Raw genomic sequence first — 20,574 nt, forward strand, 5'->3', positions numbered from 1 at the left:
ACTCAATCCCTCTCTTAACACTACTGCTAAGTCGTAATTTATGCAATTTTGATTTAGATTGCATTTCTGTGGAGCATTGTCCTGCGTGAAAAGAGGGATTACTGTTTTTCAATTGTTTCTTAAAATGCTTTTATGTAAGAAGCATTACTAGACTTATGATGCAGTTATGTGCGTTTTATAATATACTAAATAAAATACTCCAAATTGTACAGCTTTTATCAAAAGCACTCAAATCAGCTTCAGACCTTTTATGTTTAATTTTCTTGTTATAAGAATCGTAGATGTGTCTATTTATTTACTTATTATTATTTATTTAACTTATTTGTTGCTATTAGGATGAGCCAATAGAAGCAAAATCAACTAATAAAAGGATTCAAGAGCCAACGTTTTTGGAGCAAAATGAAGATTTAGAAGCTGAATTATTCAAACCACCTCAAAGTTATTCAGAACCGGGTGAGATTTTAATTTTTGTTAACTTATAAAGTGTTTAAATATCTTTTCCATTCCAAGTATACTTATATTATTATAGCAATGAATTTAAGTTCAGGTTGATAAATTGGTTATTGTAAAAACATAGTTAAAAAAAAAAATCTTATTTTGCTTAAGGTATGTGCCTACCTTTTTGGAGCAATTTTTTTTTTTTTGAAAATAAATTTTTTTTGTTTAACATACATGTTATTAGTTAGAATACGAAATAAAACAATGAAATTAAGGCCTACTTTCGTGGAATTTTTCTCCACTTTTGAAAATTATTAAAATTATAGTGAATATTAATACTTACGCTAAACCTTCTCTAATGAATTCTAATCATTTTGTTTCAACTTTAATTCCAACAATATGTTACTACAACACTTACCTGTGTTGTGAAGCAAAAGATTGATAATATTTTGAAAACTTGATGATGTAGGACAACTTTTATGTACACTATGAATTTTTCAAATAAAATTACAAATTTTCAAATAAAAAAAAAACATAAAATTAGTAAATACATAAATACAAGCTATTTGGTGCTTCGTAACACAGCGCAAAATGAGCTGAATATACAGACCAAATTTAGTATCAATATCTCGACAGTGTTTTTAGAAATCAGATTTTTCGTAAACAAAAAAAAAACTAAAATCGCAGTTTTTCAGAAATTGCAATTCAAGTTTTTAATCTTGAGTAACAAAATTAGTTCAAATAGATAAAAATAATACAAAAATCAATTTAACTTGACATTTAAATAAGAAATTGTGTCAGAATAGTGTTTGGAGATTATAGAATGGCTGCTCTAATGCACTGATTACATTTTAGTGGCTCACGTAACTCTCACTTTGGGATACAAAAATTTCCCTTCCGCTGCATGTCTGGAGCCACAACTCTATTTCTAATAATTGCAGGGTTTAAAGTAAAACATTTTTGAAATTCTAAAGATATATCTTATCAAATGAGCAAATAAAACTTATTTTGAAAAGTTTCATCAAAATGAGGATTTTAAAGGTAGGCACATACTTTAAAGTGAATATCAAACGTAAATAAAGCACAAATTCTCAAACATTTATGCTGTGGTCAAGGGGGGGGGGGGCACCTGGTTAGCCCGAGCCTGAGCTTGAAGGGGCTTGAGATTTTTAAAGTGAGGGGTGAAATATATGTAGGGACCTAGAGGGGACAAACGCTGCAATAGGGGGCTTGTAAAAGTCACTTGTGACAGGCCCCAAAATTTATGTGCACGCTCCTGGGTCAAGAGTTTGTGCAGGGCTGTGGTGATGTGTCAAGAATTTGTGTTCTCAAAAATTTTGTGGTGCGTGAATTTCCATTGGTTGACCCATTTGGTATAAATACCAATGTCCACCTGGTACTTTCGTTCCTGGTACTACGTTCTGTTGATGACTCTCTTTTGTGTGGTGAGTTTTTTGAAAGATGAACAGCAATTGGAGCCTTGAAATAGCTATATGCTGTATTTTCTTTAGAATTTGCGTTATTTACATTGGTTTTTCACTTTAATCATATTGTAGCACATAACATTTGATCATTTTTCATTTAAGTCATTATGCTGTTTAAAAGCAAAGGAATAGTAGTTCAATCTTTTATGTACACTGCTGGTATTATAGGGTGGGTCAAAAAACACTTTTTTTTTATAATCAATTTCTAATAGCATGGAAAATTTGCTCATTAGTATCCTAATAACAGGGAAAATAATTTAAAAAATTTGAAGTTATTTTTGAAATCGCGCAAGTGCACCTCAAGTTGAGAAAAAAAAATCACATTTTTCAATGATTTATATTTTTTTCAAAAAATAATTTACTTCATTTCTAATAGTATAAAATATACACTTAGTTGTTCCCGAAATGAATAGAAAAAACTTGGGGGCACATTGTGGATCATGTGAATTCGCGCAGGAAACCTTAAAATACCATTTAAAAGTAAAAGTTATATTATTTTATTCAAAAATTCTTAAGCTGACATAAAGCTATTACACATCTGTTTTAATGTTTAACATATATTTCTCTTTTGCTAAAATGACTCAAGACTCACAACGTGCAGGCCCGTCATTTCAAATTTTTCAAAGGGAAGAGGGGGTTAGTTAGTTTTAGGGGGTTTAGAGGGGTGGGGCAATTGGTTAAAACTGTTCTGAAAAGAAGTGCTTTTTCTTGGTTTGAAGCAAAAAGAAAAACAGAAACTGAATATCCATGCCTACGATACCCCCCCCCCCTCCCAGTACTTAACCTAAAATAAATTAAACGTTGAAATTTATTCATTAGTTCTTTCAGGTGAAGTATATATGTCTGATTTTAACTAAAAAGAAAATATGTTCTGGTTTTTTATTTTTTACACAAAGGTTGTTTGAAAATAAAAAAATTGAACAGCTGCTTCACCCACATAATTCATAAAGAAAATCCAGAAAAACATGCACATATCCAAAAAAAAAAAAAAAAAAAATGCAAATCCACAGAAAAGAGCAGGTGAACTGTTTTTTTGCCAATTCAAAGCAGTATGCACTAGAGAAAAAAAAACGAAACTTTTTTTCCCAGAGAGATAAAACAATAAATTATGTATTTAACAATCGAATATTAATGCATTCATTTTTTGTAGCATATGAAACTTTAGAACAAGTTGAAGAAGAACTATATGAAGTGCCTGAAGGCTCTGGTTTATCTGCTGTAGCTCTTTATGATTATCAAGCTGGTAAGTTTATTTTTAATACATATTAAATATATATGAAAAAATGTTGTTGCAAGCAAATGTTTTTATTTGTAACAACATTTTCCTTCAAAACTTGAATTATAATTTACTGGTTTTTCTTCAATACATTTTGTGCCATTTAAAATTTACTTTGCTATTTATTTTCTTATAACCAACTACTTGTTTTTATTGCTGTTTATTTTTTTCTTATCAACAATTTAATATATACTAATCCAGCTTCTATGAATTTGAATTTTAGAAATTGAAAGACATTTTGTCAGTGACGGCGCTGTGCAGTGTTTTAATGTATTTTTTTCCTCCCAACATTTTCATAAATTTAAAAGCCTCATTACTCTTTTCAAAGTTGTAACACGGGAGGTGGTAAGAAAAGTTTGTATTTAAAATTTATTTGTTGACTTGTAAGTCTAAGTGGTGATATTAAAAGAAAAAAGATTTTTCAGAAAATATGGAATCTTTTTGAATTAAAATTACTTCTCTTAGTCATAATTTCTGTTTCCACTCTGCGAAAGCATTCGACTTTTTACCAAGACAAAATTACAATTTACCAATAGCATTAGGTTAAGCTATTTTTTAATCATTTTAATTGCTTCAAAATTAAAAGATAATTTGTAATAATAATTATAATACTGTGTTATTAAGTTATTATAATTTAAAATTCATACCTTACATTGCATTAAGTATTGCAGTTTGTTACTTTACCTTTAAAAAAATATATTGAGTTTTTTTTCTCCCTTCATTAGCTGACAGTGATGAAATATCGTTTGATCCAGATGATATAATAATCAATATTGAAATGGTGAGTAGCTTTTTAAATAATTGTCATTTGATAAAATTTGTATAAAAGTTGTTACTCATTTTGATACTTTTATAATTAAGTTTTAAATTTTACATGTACATATGTTGTGGTTAAAATGTAAGTGATATCCTAACATAGTTCAGAGTAATCTAAAGTTTTGTAAAACATTTGGCACTAATTTCGGTTACTTGACAATTTTTGTACCCTCTTTGCAATATATTTTAGCTTTTTTTTTCTCTCATCTGCACAATTGGTATATTGAGAATCTAAAGAGCAACCCAAATCCATGTTCAACTCCATTTGTCAAATTTTTGCCTTCCATCTGTCATGCAGTATTTAGTTTCTTTGATGATAAATTTTAACCAATATAAAAGAAACAAACGTTCATACAAATACTTGCTGAAATTGTACTTTTAGTGCAAGGAAGGTAAAACTTTAACTCAAAACGAAATCATTAGAGTTATACGACACCATTAGAGTTATACGACACCATAAATTGGCCACATCTTGACAAATTTGGCACCAAAATGTGATGCCAAATTTAGAGTCTGCATGATAAAAGTCAGTCAACAACAACAAAAAAATAGGGGGGGGGGCAAAATGTGACTCAGACAAAAAGCCATAAGCTTGGAGCTTATAAGAGACATGCAATATGTTTTTTTCTATTAGACTCTTATGTCAAGAAAATCCAATTTTACTATTCCTGTGTGCATTTTTGTTTCATGACAATAATGATTTCTGTGAAAAATTTAAAAAAACTTATAATCTCCATTGAATAAATGTAAATGAAAAATATATATGTGTATGTATAATATATGAATTGTTCTAATATGACCTTTTCTCCATCAAAACCGTCGTTTTTTTCACTCCTTGAAATATTTTTCTTGTATAATTTAGATATTAAATGGTTTGACCAATAAATGAACACTTAGGCTCAATTTATTTTCAGAAATTCATAACCATTAAAATTTAGTACAACATTTCAAATATTTTTATTAATATATTGTTACAAATCCTGTAAATAGTAATTATTGTAATAACGTAACCTGTAGATAATTTCCCGTAATGAATATACAACCCCTTAACATATGGCTAAAGTATACAACCCCCTATTCTTTTTTTTTTCTTATTTCATTCACTGATTTTATCAATGAAAGTGTAGTTGTAGAACGATGTAGCTTTTTCTGGAATATTTGAGATCTCTCTTTTCGGTGTGTATATAAACGGTTACGCTGGAGAGGGGAGGGAGTTTCGATTCAGATTCCGAACTGAGAGTATGTATTAGCTCTGTTTATAGCGAGGCATTTCGCTGTGTTGTTTTCGTATTTGGAAGTAAATACGTGTGTAAACGTTGAGTTTACGGTGTTGTGTGATAATTGCTTAATTGCTGATGAATAATTTAGCAGTTGTTGACAATCTTTCCTGTACATAGTGTAAATAAATTTCCTATGCTTTTATCAAGAACTGTGTCTTCATTTCAAGAAAGTGGAAGTCGCACCGAATCCATTACAATATGTTATTACTTTTTTAGAAACTGAATGAATTAGAGTATGTATTAGCTCTGTTTATAGCAAGGCATTTCGTTGTGTTGTTTTCGTATTTGGAAGTAAATACGTGTGTAAACGTTGAGTTTACGGTGTTGTGTAATAATTGCTTAATTGCTGATGAATAATTTAGCAGTTGTTGACGATCTTTCCTGTACGTAGTGTAAATAAATTTCCTGTGTTTTTATCAAGAACTGTGTTTTCATTTCAAGAAAGTGGAAGTCGCACCGAATCCGTTACAATATGTTATTACTTTTTTAGAAACTGAATGAATTTTTAAGGTTCATGTTGAAGTTTTTTGGAGGTTTGCAGACCCCGAAGAGTTCCTATTTTTCCTACTTTTTCCTATTTTTTAGAGCACTGTCCTTATTTTCCTACTTTTTCCTTTTTTTCCTACTTTTTCTTTCTTTAGTATAGCACTTCTAATTGTGCATTGATTATTATTTTTACCATGCCGCCCCCATAATTTTCTGCATGTTTCAAATTTGAAAAACAAAAGAAACAAGCGGTTCCTGAACTGACTACATTGACATTCCTAAACTGACATTGACTGACTACGGTAATTTCTTTAAGGAGCGCCGCGGCGTCTGCGTGTTTAAAAGTTAAATTTTCTCATGTGACTTTTTTACCATTGCTCCGATAATGATCGACTTTTCTTTTTATCGCTCCGACTTCAGTCCTACTGTTTTAACGAAACAATAAAGAAGTGGATACCGACACATTCTAATGCAATTATATATTACTTACCCGTTAATTAGAAGCTTTAATTAAAGTAAACGGCCAAGTGTAAAAGAAGTGCGGGAAAAGCCGAATTTCCTATTCACCAATTTTTTGTATAGATGAATACAAGGGAAGTGGAGCTCTATTTAAACAGAAAGGCATTGTAAAACCTTAAAAGGAACGTAAGGAAGCAAAAATTGAAAAACCTGTACACAGTACATATTTTCTTGATGTTAGTACAAAATAAAAGCGACATCGCAAAAACGGAACACTTCAAAAATAATCGCAGAAACTAACTTTTTTCATACATAAATATGATTATTGTTCATTCTAAATAGGAAACATGATTATAAAATTTATAAAATTTCAGTTTCTTTCTTTGCAAAGAATGTATTTGCAAAAAAAAAAAAAAACTCGGCAAAACCTAGGTGGGCAAAACGTTTCCGATTTTTGGAGAAAAATCGGAAATCAATTTAAATGCAAGATACCGTTTTTATTTCTTCAGATTTTTTAAAGTTGTGTGTGTGTGGGGGGGGGAGGATAGAGTCACAAGCAAATATGTACTGTATTTCTTTTTCTTTTTAATAGATATTTCTTAATCTGATATATCATCAATATCGAGGAGTTGCTCCCCCCTCCCCCCATCACTCTCAATTTCGTGAACAATTTCCGGATGAATATTTTTGTTTGGTGAGAAATGAATTGTTTACCATGCATGATTATCCCTTTTTTTTCCGTGACAAAAATTTTGGAAGAAGGAGGTAAAAAATCATCAAACCAATAAAACAATATTCGTTTTTATTGCTTGTTAAAAATTAAAACTGGCCCGTCATTTTGATTTTTCCACCGGGGATGGCTAGCGAAGTATGTGTTCTAAATGCAAATTTTGTCTGAAAACGATAAAAACCACACAAACGTATAGTTAAGCATTATTTTTCTAAAGCCAGGGAAGGGAGAAATTTTTCTCACTGAATGACGTTCCTGAAAGAAAAATTTTCTTGTATACTAAAAATATCTATATATATAATTCTCTTACGTGCCGGCAAATGAAGGGGTGAATTTCTAAACCTCTGTTGGCAACACTTCGCCGATAAATCATGTAAACAAACTTCTACGTTGTTTTGAAATCTTGAATCACAGAATACTCAACGAACTTTTTTTTTTTTGAGATGAGTTTGAGTCGGGCTGTGGCCCATTTCAACCTTAATCAGCAAAGAAAAGCTCAAAGAAGGCAGGAAACCGTTCTTGAATCCAATTTAAGACGAGCCATTTCCAGAGTTGTATTCTCTGATTCGCTGCCGATAATTTTTAGCGGCTGGGGAATTTTCAGTCAGCAGTTCCTTCAACAGATCAGGTGCGTCACACAATGCCGGTAACCGCACCTTTCCGTCATGGCAACATTTAGTATATTTATTTGCAGTATTACGCTCTTTCTGCCAATAAAGAGCACCACAAAATTCGCATTCTTCACACATTGCTCCACAATCATGTTCATCGGCAATGTTTTGAACGCGTAGGCGCTTTGAGCGTCGTCTATTCTCTGCTTCAGTACGACAGTTCAGTTCAAAATGAATAACCGAGAAAGAATTTACTTTATTCCTTTTATTCTCAGCTGAAAGGTTTCGCCAAATTTGTTTAGGGTTATAGTAGTTTTAGTATTGTGCAAGCAAAGTAGCCTTGGCGAGTTTTCGCGTTTTTAGTTAAACCATTTTTTGTTCGTGACGTGGCAAGGATTCAGAATAACAACAAGAAGGACAAACGTTTGAGAAAATATGTTTGGTGCTCTCTGAGCCTGTTTTTAGTCATGGCCAGCTCTATGTGGCATTATCAAGAACAAGATCTTTTGAAGCAGTGTCAGTTGTGGCTCCCAAACGGGACATTTTTAATTGTGTATATGAGGAAGTTTTCTCAGATTAGAATATATAAGAGTGTAAATATGTAAATATATAAGAGTGTAAATAATGTAAATACATCCCTCGGGGGAGCCTGTAACCCCTAGAGGGCGCGTCCCCAGGTGGCGGATAGGGGAATGCCTTCATTGGTTTTCCAATGGGTGGTAGAAGGGAAATAAAATACCTTCCGCGGACCAACAGGTAGAAGTGCAATCTCTCCAAAGCAATGACAGACACTTTTGTATCTATAATGGTAAAGTTGTGCACATTGCCAAGGCAGTCATCTTACATACAGCAAAGTTAAACTGTCGAAAATCTGGCTAAAGCAGACAAATTAACATTATGAACGTAATTTTCATATTGGTTAAATGGATGGTGACCTAAATGCAATTACCAACTTTAATTTTTACGGAAAATTTTAGCTAGGCTAATGTATTGGCATACAGCGAGCGAGCGAAGCGAGCATGGATCGCGAAGCGATCCACAGGGAACTGCGTAAGCAGTTCCGGGGGTTGGCGAGCGATAGCGAGCAGGGGGCGATAGCCCCCTAGTATAACATAATATAAACTCTTTAGTTTACTTATTTCGTTATTTATTTAGTTTAATTATTTTATTATGAATTTTATGTCCCATATTTAAGAGGCCGCATCAGACAGATTCCCGGTTTTCGAATCCCTATGTTAACCTACGGGGCAGAATGTCTTCTCATTCTTGCGATAGCTCATCGGGAAATTGAAATTTTCAAACTTTTCTTTTTTTGACTTAATCTGTGACGACTATAGAGTGCTTCTATTTTTGCGGTTTTTCATTAAAATAATTCAAAATTTTTTTATACAAACTTGAAGTTGAACTTTGAGAAAAGGTGAATTTTTGACGAACCAGGAGGAGTATTCGGATTTTTAAAAAAATAGAAGCATAGCGTATAATCTCAGCTTTCTAAAGATGTTAAAATATTTTCGATAGCTTTAATAGAACAACAGTAATCAAATAAATGGTGAGCCTATTCCAATTCACAAACTAAAAATTTCCATCCCCCTTTACGAAGGTACGAGATTCGCCTTTACGCAAGTGATTTATGGCCTTTTCGGGGAAACGGTCAGCACCCCACTTGTGGGCGTGTTTCTTCTCCACCTGCTTCTCCACAGATCGACTGTCCTAAAGAGCTGTCTGGAAAGATTTTTTCCTTCGCTTGAGAATTGCGAGGAAAAAACCTGGCAAAAATGACGCTCTTACATAAATTTAATTTTGCTTATTTTTTAATAAAAAATTGCGGGTTTTTTTTTTTTTTTTGTAAAATTATGTATGTAAACACAAAATTTAAGCTTTAAAAGTATTTACATCACGATTTAAATGCAGTTGTAAATCTTCGGGGGGGGGGGAGGAGATTGAGAGTTTACGTGCTTCTCTCGAAGGGATAAAATTAATTGAACTCAACCATTAAATAATTTTCAATTAATTTTGTCACAATGTAACTATATATTTTTTTAAATTATTACATTACACAAAAAGGAAAGAATATTTGAATATACCTAGAAGAAAATTTGAACTTACCCTTATCACTTTTGTTTGCTTTTCGAGTATTATTGGAATTTAAGGATAGTAAGAAAAAAGATATGTAACTCAATGGTTTTAAACCCAAGGGTTATATATTATCGCGATTTGTCTATTACTTCTTTTTTCATTGAATTAGTAATTAACATTAAAAAAAATACATATGTATATGCTTACCTAGAAGAGTTATGGCGGATCAGAAAGCAAATCATAAGTTTATGATCAGTAGCGGGTTTTAGGGGTGCCCCCCCCAAAGGGATGAATTAATTTAACTATTTTATTAATTATTTTTAATTGAATTCTTTTTTGCATTTTTTATATAGGTTATTGACACAAAACACACACAGCATATTTCGAATAAAAGCATTCTTGTTTGCTAAAAAAGTAATACTAGAGTCAGAGGTCCAGAGTGGCAGAATACATTTAACTCACTGGTTTCGAATTCTAGGGAATGTTTATCACCATTCATCTACTAATTCTTCTTTTATGGAATCAATAATTAATATTTAAAAAAAAATGTGCAGGTTCGCCTAAAAAAGTCATTTTGATCCAGGCAGTTATTTGCCAAATAATAGATTTCATTTTCAGCTCATAAAAATGCAAAATGATAGAAATCACATGATGGTAGTTTCTTGGAAAAATCATGATTATTAATAGAAACGGCATGTAGAATACAATATGTTATCTCAACTGTGTCATGACTTAAAAAACAATCAGTAACTGCTTTGAAATTCACACAGAAATAGTTTCTGAATTCTTCAATAAAACTTATGTTTTATGAAGTTATGATTTTCTTACTAAAATAATATTTTGTAGTTAAAATATAAATTAATTTATAAAACTCAAATGAGAGATGGGTTTATTTAATAACATTTCCCTCAATGTTCCTAATTAAAACCGCTCATTGTATAGCATCTCGGTGATACTAAATTGGGTTTAGTATTTAATTGGCTTGAAACGTTGAAGATTGAAGATGTTTTTCGTCCACATTCAAAATATATTAGTGCATAATATTCCTATATTTAGAAGTAGATTCATTGACCGCAAAACCATTAAAAATAAAGTCATCAAAACTCTGTTGTTAAACATCGAAAAGGCGGGGGGAGGGGATTCAATTTTCGGGTCTCCTCCAAAAGATTTTTCTGTATCCGCCCCTGTTTATGATGGCATCTTTTTCAGCTTATACGAAACAGCATGGTAAATTAGAGTGGTCCAAAAAAAAGCCTTTTTATTATTTTTTATTTTATTGGTTTTTACTCTCCCATTTGGTTTCCCCTATGTAAAAAATAATGATTGTGAAGTTTGAGCACATAATTTTAACATTTAGAGAGAGGTTTCTTAACAGCCTCGAAGTTCTGCGTTTTCCCATCTTATGCTACGAATGTAGGTAGAAATAAAACGGATGCTAGGAAAGGTATGTAATTTCATTTCATGCAAATACACAAAACTTTCCAATCTTTAAAAATCCAAACTTCAGATAAAACGTAATAAACTGGAGTTATAATAAGCAAGCTTGGGCCACAGGGGACATTTTTTTGCAATTGTTTTCAGAAGTGTTTCCAGAAATAAAGTTATTAAACTCATACTTCATACTGAAATAAAAAATATTTTTGATGATTTTTTGATCTCTTATGGCAGTGGTGCCAAACATTTTTCTACTTGAGACCACACCTCATATTAAAATGATTCTAGCGGTTCAGAAAATAACTAAAATTTGAAAATGTTCAACATTTTTTTTAATTACATGTGAAAACGAGAAAAAAGGAATGAAAATTAAAAACCAATGATTGATGTAATCATTACTTGATGCATCTTTTTTTTAATTGCATCAGTTTATCAGAAATCAATCTGAATATTTAGCTCAATTTTTGACGTTCTCATTAAACGTGCTTTTCGATTTGTTGAGTTTAAAGAAGACCACGGGCCACACGTATCAACTTCACAGATCGTATGTGTCCCTCGAGCCGCAGGTTGGGTGCCACTGTTCTTATGGTATAACTTTTACACTGTTTCGATTCATTAGTATTCTTTTCGTGAAACATTTAGCGTAAACAAAAAATCTGAAAAGAAAACCTGAAATTTATTCAAAACTCTTGCTTTTAAAAACATACATAACTCAACTACTACGCACAAATTCGAAAAGAGAAAAAAAGGACATTGAAAAAAAAAAAGGTAAGTAATGATTCAAGATTGCAATCTTTGATTAAAAAACTTCAGAAACAAATTTGATTTTCTTTTTCGAACGCTTTACTAATTCTAAAATTTACCCTATGAATTAAAACAGTATGTTTCAAGTCTGAAAAATACGTTCCCTGATAATTCGATAAGTGGCGTGTGTGTGTGGGGGGGGGGGGGGTAAGGATTCTGTCATTCCCATACAGCTTGACAAATATGGAAATTAATGTGGAAAAATTTTCATAATCATTCTTTTTCCGTTACTTTTATTTCGATTCACGTTTCTACAAATGAATTTATAATTTATCATACCAGTGTGTTTAATTAAATCAGGATAAATTTAATTGATTATTAAATTTACTGACTTCTGGTTAGAAAGTTAACGATGGTGTCGCAGCGGCCAATGAAGTTCTTAAACGTAATTTTCATAATCGACTTTTAAAATGTGAAGCAGAGGCTGAAATAGATCAAATGCTACAGAATATAGATTGCAAAAGATTAAAATAATCTTACTACTATTATATATGCGAAAGTTTGTCTGTATGGATGTATGGAGGTTTGTTACTCTTTCACGCAAAAACTACTAAATGGATTTTGATGAAACTTCACAATAATATAGCTTATGCATCAGAATAACACATAGGGTAGTTTTCGTCCAATTATGGGGGGGCAAAACCCCCTTTGGGAGGCAATAAAACACAATTTTAGTATAAATTCTCTAATATGGGGATGAAAAAATACTTGCACATATTAACATTATATGTCCATCGAAAGCTCTGATTTTTCTGCTGAAGGTGGCACCTTTTCGAAATTTCTAAGTAGAATAAAAAACGAGTTATGAGCTTTTTAGTTCCATGTTCGAAGGCTTTCCTTAACTCAATACATTATTTAGTGTATCATCTCAACTCCCTGTCGATAGCGACTATTGTATTGTTGACTATCTTTGCTTTTCGTGACTGTTCAAGGCTTTTCTCAAGTCAAATCTTGAAGTAAGATTTTTGCACAAGATTGGCAAATAATACATGGATTTGGCTGATTTTTTTTCCCATTTTAATGCAACTTTGAGGCAATTAATGGTTTTTTTTTAAATTTATTTGTATTGACTGGGTATATTTAATCGATCAGCTGGAATCTAGCCAAACTTTTTTTTTGGAATCATTTCAATAGCTAAGGCATTTGGCATTTTTTTCAACTGTCGCTGTTTTTGAAGCTAAAGACTACGCAGTACTGTGTTTCTCGGTTTTCACCATGTAACCGAATATCGCCATTTCTTTAATATTTCTTTAAATTTGTTAACACGTAAAATAATTCGCCAACTAATTCGCAAATTCATAAACAGCGCAAAAACTTCCATTACTTTGTCTTTGCACACAATTTCATACAATTGCCAAATTTTTACTGTTTATTGGAAACATTTCGGGTAGCATCATTGTTGATCCCATTTTGGGACGATTTCTACGGTAAGAAGTTATACATTATACAATAATTTAGATTGCCGGTGTAGCGCTGGATATTATGCATTTGATGGAGATCGGGATTATAAGGGAACTGTTTCACTTTATTTAAGAATAGTTGACCTCACTCGAATAGGTTTTGTTTTGGGAATTACCCATGACTTCTTTGCAACTCCTGAACGTTTTCGTGATTTATTTTTTGTGATTTTTGGGTGTCTTCTCAGTTTTGCCGACATTTCATTTACTCCCCTTCCCCCTAATTTTCAGTTTTAATCATACCTTTTGATACATTTAAGGGGACAGACAATTTGAAATGTCGACGAAACTAGAGACAAACAATTTTTTGGTAACTATTTGACCTCTGCCTGTAATGACCATTAACTTAAATCAATTGAAAAAAACTACATCAACGTGAGCGAAGCCGCGGGTAAGAGCTAGTACTGGAATATAACTGTTTTCAAAAGTAACAGTTTTGCTTTTATTCGAAAATATCATTTCAAGTCTAAGTCGTTTCTTTAAAATTGGGAGGGGGGTGGGGGCCTTGTTTTGGCACATTCCTCAAATTTTGAATAATTGTTTCATTTTGGTGAGTTCAGCCAGACTGCAGGAATTTCGCGCCCATTTGCCTGGTGCTGGCGGTAATGATGCGGTAATATTTGATGAACAAGAGCGCCAAATTCGAATCGCAACGTGATCCATAATTTGTTTTATCAATCCTGCAAATGCTTTTGATTTGCAGATTGATAATGCTGCGTTTCGAAGGAAAACGAAATGTTAATGATCCTACTGCATATCCTTCTTGTGCATAAAAAGTAGCATGTGAAAGCATTTTAATAAATCAAATTTAGAAAACAAATAACGAATATAAAATTAACAAAATTTCGAGTTTCAGTGCATAAGGAAAGGAAATTTAGGCACAAAACACCGATTGTGTAGAAGATTTCGGTCGAAACTAAAATGCGCTAAAAGAGTCAACGCAAAAATTGTATGTGGTCATCCAATACTATACACGGACCCTCTTCCCCTGCCAATAAATTTTGAGTGGTGACAGCATAGAGGGGAAGACGTCCCCCAAAACCTGTCAGCCGCTCCAGGTAGAGGGGAAGGAAAACGCTACAGCTTTCTCTCTCTCTCTTCCGAAAGCTAGAAATTTTCTGTCTGATGAGTCCTCTTAAGAACAAATTTATTTTAGTTCTGCACTTATAGTCTATTTCCTTTTTTTTCAAACTCAAACATCTGCCCCTGCTTATGCAAAACCGCATGTCAGTTGCTGATTATTTTCAACTAAAACTAATTTAATATTTGCTTTGCTTTTTGTATCATAGTTTATGACAACAGGAACTGAAAGTGTTAGTATTTTCAAATGATAAATGGATGCTCTTGAAGGAATCTTTTCGTTTTTGACAAAACAAATCTTTAACAAAAATGGTTTTATTGCACCAAAATATGAGTTTTTTTATTATTATTATTTTTATTTATTATTATCATTATTATTATTTCGATCGCTATATTGCATTTTATTCTTTTCTTCTTGAAATTTTTATTACTGTATTGTTGAAAGATGTTTCTTTGTTTGGATTTTATTTTCATATTTTTGTATTTAGTACCTTTGTTTCCACTAGTTTATTTTTCATATTGAAAATTGTCAGTTTGTTTCTTTCGTTTTGTTATTTGACTCGGTCTTTCATTAAATCCCTTTAATAATTCAAAAGTACTGTTAGTTTATTTTTGGGACAGTTTTAAATCAAAAATACTGTTAGTTTATTTTACATTAGAAATAAAGTTTACACAAAATCTGTTTATTCTTATCTCTTCCTATTTTTTCCTACTTTTTTAAGTGATTTTTTTCCTAATTTTCCTACTTTTTTTAATTTTTAATTCCTTATTTCCTACTTTTTCCCCCCAAAAAACCTCTTCGGGGTCTGGGTTTGAATAAAAAGTGGTGTAGTAACTCAGTAAATAAGCATGTATAACTTGTTAATTTATTGGGTTACAATGACAAGTTAAGACATGTTAATGTTATGTTGGGTGTTAATCATGAAATTTTCTAGTCATGTGGGCCTTTTGTTTTAAACTTAAGTTTCATTGAGGATTCTTCCCCCATATAATGCATTCCTTTTATATCGTTTGTAGAGTCTCAAAAGTCTGTGCTGATTGGGACTAATGATTGCTCAGATTAGACAACAAATTATTAGCGATTGAAATTTTACATTTTTGGGTGACCTAAAGACTTGCCCCTTTAACTTCTTTGTACAAAGTTGAAGTATTGTCTTCATGAAAGAGTTATCGTTGAAATTTAATTTTAATAACGCTTAAAGGAATTTTGACTACTTTTTGCCTGCGTATTTCTGTATGTATTTACGAGAGCGATTTGATAAGTTTATGACTTTTAAATGAAAAAATCAATATAAATCCCAAAATGCAGTTTTTTTTTCAACATAATCTCCTTTCACAGCTATACACTTTGTCTAACTTTTATAAACTTTTCAAAAAAAAAAGGTGTCTGAATGTCATCAGAATGGAGTATGGTGGATGAGGCACTAATTCATAGCTTAATTCAAGCAATTTCATGGTTGCAATTGCAGATGTGTGAGCTAGCGCATTATTGTGACAGCACAGAACTTTTTTCTTGGATAAATGGGGTCGTTTTTCTCTTAATTTAGCATTAAAACTATCTAATAAATTAGCATAATACTGTCCCGTGATTATTTTTCCTCTTTTAAGATAGTCAATGTGGATGGGTTATGGCCTCAGAAAATTGAGGCCATAACCCATCCAATGGAACTGTTTTTGCCTTTTTCGGAGCAGTTTTTGCAGGAGTGCACTATTTTGACTGTTCTTTCATTTCTGGTGTGTAGTAATGTATCCAAGTTTCATGCATTGTGACATAAAATCGCAAAAACTCACTTGGATTACGCTGGCATTTGTCTAAACACTATATGACATTGTTACACGATTCTGTTTTTGATCGACTGTCAGCAAACGTAGCAGCCATCTTGCTGATAACTTTTTCATACGCAAATGTTTGTCCAGAATGTTGCATACACGTTCAGATGATATGTTTTATTCATATTAACTATCTCACCCACTTTCACACGGCAGTCTTTTAGCACAATATCATGGATTTTGCATTTCTTCGTTCGTAACTTCAATCGGACGTCCAAAACTTTCTGCATCTGTTGTGCTCCTACGGACACAACAAAATTCTGTAAACCACTCGTGAATCATACCATGCTATGGAGCATACTTACAATAATATTGTTTCAACTTGTAAACTAGTAGGCAAACAAAAAATTTAAGTTCCTTAGTGATGTTTGAATGTATGTGCGTGCATGTGTATGTATCTTGCATAACACAAAAGCCCAAGAAGCTTAAAATTTTGCACATACAACTAGAACAATGTCAAGTTGTGCACCTCCCTTTTACATTGCAATTAAATCTTCCAAAAGACTGTTGGTTGTGGGAAAACAATGTTAATTTCAAGTTGTTTTTGTATCAAGTTATTAATTCTAAAACATATCTTAATCCATCTCTAATAAATGAATATTTCATGCCACTTGGCATTGTGTTATTGTATAATTTTTTCAATTGCGGAAGCTTGAGAGTTTCAGATTTTAATAAAAAGCACAATTTTAGATATTTAAGATGTACCTCAAAATGTCAATGAAGCACCCCAAACCCTGTCATGCCGAAACCTTAGAGTTTCAAGATTCTACTGTGCAACCTTGATTTCATTTTGCTTTCTGATTTACTTTTTCATCACTTTTCAAAACTTTTTCTTTTACTCTTTGGAATGGAAAAGAGGGTAGTTATTGTTGCCCATTACCGAAGGGGGAAACCTTATTGAAAAAAAAAAAAAATGAACGATCAAATTGTTCATTTACTGGTCTGACCACCCTAATTTCATCCATGAATAATACAATTCAAATACTTAATATCAAATTATTCTAAAATTATGTTTAATATGTTTTTATTCTACATTTTGAAAAGTTTTTTTTCAGTGCTTACTTTTGAAACAGTTAAATTCCTTTTTAAATTAAAAAAATAGTTTAAAAAAAAAAAAGACTATTCTACTTATTGATAGATATTTAGAAAGCTCAGTCAATATCTCTTTTGTTTTCCTAGCTTGAAGAATAGTTTGCACTTGAACCATTTGCTTGCTTAATATGAAAGTGATTTTTCTAAAATATTTTGTTATGATTTAAAAAATATTTATTTATATTTTCAGATTGATGAAGGTTGGTGGAGGGGAGAATGCAGAGGTCAAATAGGACTTTTCCCTTCCAATTATGTCCAACTTTTACAGTAATAATAATTAGTCGAATAAGGATTTCTCAGTGAGTGTCATATAAGTGATTTTTAACCTATTTCATTCATTGAAAGACCAACTACTTTTTTAATGTCCACAACTGTTGAAAGCCTTGGTTCAGTCTGATATTTTGTAAGTTTGCTTTTACATTTGGTTATTGTGATTAATAAATAAATGCATGTTAATGGAAAAAAAGTTGAAGTTGATTCAAAAACCTATTTCTTGACATATAATTGGCACTAGTTGAAAAAGATTGAAGCACTGACAGAATTTACTTGCCCAGTCATAAGTATTTAACTTTTTGGAACGTAATTACTGCTTTCCTTTTGCTGTCTATAGTTTAGCTGTAAAATTTAAAATTCTTGTCTTAGCTAAAGATTGTGCCAACAATTTGATTACTTTAATCTAATGCTAATCTTGTGATTTGTAAAGAAAAAATTGATATGTGTACATACTTTTTCCTTATTTTTGTTGACATATGAGACCAGTTTTTAATAATTAACTCAGTTTGAAAGAATTATCCAGTATTACAGCTTTAAAAAATAAATAAATAAATTAAAGGTTTTTTTTAACATTAATTTAAAAATATTTTTAATTGAAATCAATCGCTTTTAAATCAACTAAAAATATTTTTATTATTGCAATAAAAATTATACCCATTTTTTCTTCATTTTTTTTTTCTATAGGATTCAAAGGCTTAAATTTTCTTCCATTTCTATGTGCCAAAATATTTTCTTTCAAAATTGAATTACTTATTAAAAACTGGTTCATGTTAGCAGTGAGCTGCAATGAAATTTTTTAATTAGTTTTTAGTACATATTTTGCTACTGAATAATAATAAAAAACCCCGAGGGTAAAATTTTTTGGAAATAACCTTTTTCCATATTCACTTCATAGGAATTATAGTGTAACGCATTATTACGAACAAATGATTTTAATTGTGTGTGAAATAAAATCAGTATTTTGACTTTTCATACTTGTAATGTGTATTTAAATATGAAATTCCTTTAAATGTTCTTTTTTTTATGTAATTTTAATTGTATTTTAGCTTCTGTAATACTTATCAACATTCCATTTGTAGTACTTAATACATGTAAGCTTTTTGGATTACTTTAATTGCTGCAAGAACTAAATTCAATAGCATACTAAGTTCATATTAAAAATGTAATTTGAAACTTGTTCTGGTTGAACTCTGCGTTTGAAATCAAAAACTTTTTGTTGGTGCAGAATTTACAATGAGCTTTAAGAAAAAAATTATAATGTTATTGTAAAAGTAAGACTTCTGCATGAGGTGAAAGCATAAAGAAATTTATTTTCATAGTGTCATACATAAATGCATATTTATTGTTGAAACAAAGTTATGTTTGATAAAATTTTAATGAATTGTAACTAAAATTCATAAAGTATTATTTGTACTTTAATTTTAGAGTAATCAAAGTTATTTCATGTATATTGTCAATTATTGTTAATCTGAAAAGTTAATGTTTCTTTTCATGAGTAATTTTTATATAAATAAAATCAAATGATTGTTTTACTTTGTTGTCTTTTCATCAGTGACATAAAAAAAAGCTTTTAAATATCTAAATTAATTTGCTTTCTATATAAGCTGTTTATATTATGCGAGAACAAATAAGCCAAATTAGCAATAAGTTCATGGACGATTCTCAGTAAAAAAATGATTCTGAAATTAAGGGAAATTTTCTGAAAAAGTATACACTGCCAAATTATAATGAAAACTATAAGGTGACTTACCACTCTCTCTTCACAAAACATGCATATATACAGTATGTCCACATTTAACCTGCAAGACCTCTGTCTAAACTAACAATAGCCCTAAATGCATACTTCCAATCGCAGAAATGGTCAAAATAAAATGCAGAGTTAAGATATTGCAAGTTTGAAGCAAAAAAGAAAATTAGTGAAAATATCTTTTTATACGGACCTTAGAGCCTCTCATTTTTATTTAGCGGATATAATCTCCATTGAAAAATACATGAATTTAAAACATTTGTGACCAAAACTCAAGGAGAGTTCAATATTTTAAGTGACTGTGCTGAAGACTAGATAAAAACATAAAGCTTACATAAGAATGATAGGTTGTCAGAAATAAAAAAGCAAAATATTTATACTTTTCATTGCTATTGAAAAATAAATGCAAATGTTATGCTCTGAGGTGTCAAAACATTACAAAAGCTCCTATAATTTGAAAAAAAAAAAAAAACACTATGCTCACATAATTTTGAACTGTAGTCGGATGATGTAACCCCCTCTCATCCTACCTCCAAGAGGACAGAGGACTCCAAGTCACAAAAGGCTGCATTTCATATCTCGGTGAATATTGTTCAAACTAATGTCATGAATAATTTAGTTTTCTTTATAACGCTGAAAAAACCATGTCAGGGAAAACCCTTCAGGTTGAAAAATTCAAGCACTGTTGAAGTATTTTCCCCCCAAAGTCAAAAAACATGTTTTATCTTAACCATTTCACACTCTACCCTAAACAATTCATTTAATCAATAAATAATAAGCAACAAATACAACCATGGTATATAACCCTCATACAGACGTAAAAATGCACATTTGGAAGGGGGGCCTCCCTGCCCCCCAAAAGAAAGGGAGAAATTAAGAAAAAGGGGGGGGGGGGGAGAAAATCAAAACTGCTTACTAGAAAATAATTTTAACTCTTAAGTGCCACAACAGTAAATACCAAAAGAGTAAATTTTACTTAATCTTTACATTCTCTCTTATTCGGAGGCCCCCACAGTAAATACCAAAAAAATTATATAAATATTAAATACCAAAAAATTAGTGCCACAACAGTAAATACCAAAAGAGTAAATTTTACTTAATCTTTACATTCTCTCTTATTTGGAGGCCCCCCCCCCCCCTTTCTTTTCTTTGGCGTGAATGTCGCCAGGTCCCCAGTTTCCGACTAGGCTGACATGGCCTC

At 31.4% G+C, this 20,574-nt stretch overlaps 1 protein-coding gene across 4 annotated transcripts in view; it reads left to right on the forward strand.

Moving 5' to 3' along the window:
* Positions 1–19,063, forward strand: part of LOC129225697 (src substrate protein p85-like) — a 42,737-nt gene extending 23,674 nt beyond the window's left edge. For all 4 annotated transcript variants that reach the window (XM_054860177.1, XM_054860186.1, XM_054860195.1 and 1 more), the window contains 4 exons: positions 336–453; positions 3,073–3,165; positions 3,924–3,979; positions 17,544–19,063. In XM_054860177.1, the coding sequence (XP_054716152.1) occupies positions 336–453; positions 3,073–3,165; positions 3,924–3,979; positions 17,544–17,624 (348 nt within the window). In that variant the 3' untranslated portion in view covers positions 17,625–19,063. The remainder of the gene's footprint in view (positions 1–335; positions 454–3,072; positions 3,166–3,923; positions 3,980–17,543) is intronic.
* Positions 19,064–20,574: the final 1,511 nt, after the last annotated feature.

Source organism: Uloborus diversus, chromosome 1, assembly GCF_026930045.1.
Source record: "Uloborus diversus isolate 005 chromosome 1, Udiv.v.3.1, whole genome shotgun sequence".
NCBI classification, from domain to species: Eukaryota; Metazoa; Arthropoda; class Arachnida; order Araneae; family Uloboridae; genus Uloborus; species Uloborus diversus.